The sequence below is a fragment of the Haliotis rubra genome, unplaced genomic scaffold, assembly GCF_003918875.1.
Source record: "Haliotis rubra isolate DU_JTF1 unplaced genomic scaffold, ASM391887v1 Scf23, whole genome shotgun sequence".
Taxonomy (NCBI): Eukaryota; Metazoa; Mollusca; class Gastropoda; order Lepetellida; family Haliotidae; genus Haliotis; species Haliotis rubra.
Window position 1 is genome coordinate 3575877 of NW_025766336.1, and position 2217 is coordinate 3578093.

Here is a 2217-nt window from a genome sequence, read left to right on the forward strand (position 1 = left end):
AAATAGGTATAATTATAAACGACAACCACATTATTCCCACCGTAGGTCCACTTTTCAAAACGTGAAAATTGTCCACCTTTTCTAAAACACATTATTTTAGTTTAAGACATATTAACAGTCAAATCCCATGACAATAACTTTGGAGAATATCAAGACGCTTCTGCAGACCATTTACACTATCTGCAACAAGAACAACATCATCTGCGAAAAGTAGCAGAAAAACGTTAATGATATCAGTATACAACTGAATACCTCTACTGTTTCAATTAATTATTTCAGTCACCAACTCATTAATGAACAAAGAAAATAGTACAGGACTCAAGAAGCATTCTTGTCCTACTCCAATCGGACATTCAAAGAAATCTGAAAAACCTTCATTAGTCTTGACACAAGATTTGAAAACCTTGTACATACTCTTGACGCTACGAATCAACTTTCCCTTCAAACCAATTCTGCGAAGAAGTAACAACAACTTACCTTTCCTCTTGGATAGATATTTTTCACAATTGCACACAAAGTAATAAGATTATTAGCCGAAGAGTACTAGTACATGTTTTGGTACCAAAATGTGTTCCAAAACTCAATATTTGGTTAACACAAGTATTTTGGTTATTTACTTCACCTAGTAGTACCTGATATACCTTTTGCAAATTATATCCAGGGTTTATCTTTTCACCATTATTCCATATTTCTTATAACCATTTACGAATCACATATTAATGCTGAATTATTTTACTATAGAACATTGTAGAACCTACTCTTTGAAACAGAGATTGATAATTATATAAACATTTCAAAATAGGTCTTTATGAGTACAGTATTAAGTGCTTTTCAAACCTTCTGGAAACAACATTAAAGGTCTTTTAGTTAACGTTCAAACCCCATCGGTTACCGTACTATAATTTTCCGATATCAAGCTTCGAACCCACGATCTGGTTCTTCTGAGGGAGGCAACTAAATGCAATGCCTTAGGAGACTTGGTCTCACGCCACACACTCACCCACACCACGACTTTCCCCTTGAGAGAAACAAATGTGAAAACACTTTGACCTTGACGTTTTCAATAATCTTTCCGACTGTCGCAATTGTCCATCCAGCTCGAGATATCAGGGTACGACTTTCTGTGTTGGTCTAATGTGTGGAGGTTAACACACATCTCGCAGCTGTTTTTTGTGAAAAGAACATGTTCATACTGCGCATGTGTTGTGAGAAGGTCAAGATAGGCAGTGGAGTTCCTGTCCAGATATAAAAGATGCGCAGCCAGGTCCTTAGGCGACCGGAAGTCAGCTGTGTTCAGGAACGTGTCTTTGGGGTAATGTTTGGCATAATCCCCATTGCCTCGAACTACAGGAATGATATGGCGGTTATACTGAAATGTCTTGAAAAACTTCTCCGTGACATAATCTTTACAAAAGGTACTTTCAAAGGACAGATAAAATTTATATTTTCTGTAACACTTATCATCATGCCCGTCCACAGTGCACTTTCCTTTCCCACAACGCCCGAAAATATCGATTGGGATATACTTCTTTAACTCTTCCACGTATTTCATTCTGTTGCTTGTACCTCCGCAGTTACTTACGAACCACAATACCTTTTTTGTCTTCTGTGACATGACCTCATTCCAGTCATACTTCCTCAACTGCTGTCGTCTTCTCAGAGAGCCATACTCAGCATGGAAATCAGACTTTCTTTCATATGTATAGGTCCAATTAAACACACTATTCCAGTTCTCTCTTGGGAACTGATTGCGGTAGTTTGCCCATGGTTCCAGAGAAAAGAATACCCACACCTGGTCCGGATTAGCTCTTACTGGTGGCTTCATGATGAAGGTCCTCGTCACCACCCATGCGTGATATACAACAGCGTCTGCTTGGTGCAGGTAGGACGTGTTTGTAGAGAACACACATGTGTAAATACCGCACTGAACTTTTTGTTCGTTGTATTGTTCCCAGTTAACTTTAGTTTTATACCAAACAATCAGTTTATCTGTATGACCATTAAAACTGTTGGGAGTCGCTAGCGACCTGTTATCTCGCTTGTCAGGTCTTTTCAAATCATCTGGAACTGCCTTTGGACGAATTTCAGATGGTAGCTGGACTGACAATTTATGATTCACATTTTGACCAAATACAATTCTTTTCCCATGTATGTAAAAGTAAATTAAAGCACAAGAAGCTTGTACGACGAGAAATGCAGCCCAAATGTTGACATTCC

At 38.4% G+C, this 2217-nt stretch overlaps 1 protein-coding gene across 1 annotated transcript; it reads right to left on the reverse strand.

Annotated features, from left to right (window-relative positions):
• Positions 1-1060: 1060 nt before the first annotated feature.
• Positions 1061-1845, reverse strand: LOC124277920 (glycoprotein 3-alpha-L-fucosyltransferase A-like). The gene has a single exon (XM_046713646.1). It carries the CDS (start codon positions 1823-1825, stop codon positions 1061-1063), a length of 765 nt encoding a protein of 254 aa, XP_046569602.1. The 5' UTR covers positions 1826-1845.
• Between the last annotated feature and the right edge of the window lie 372 nt (positions 1846-2217).

What these genes read in the sequence shown, in the direction of transcription:
- LOC124277920 (XM_046713646.1), bottom strand. Translation starts at nt 1,825, where the DNA reads ATGAAGCCACCAGTAAGAGCTAATCCGGACCAGGTGTGGGTATTCTTT.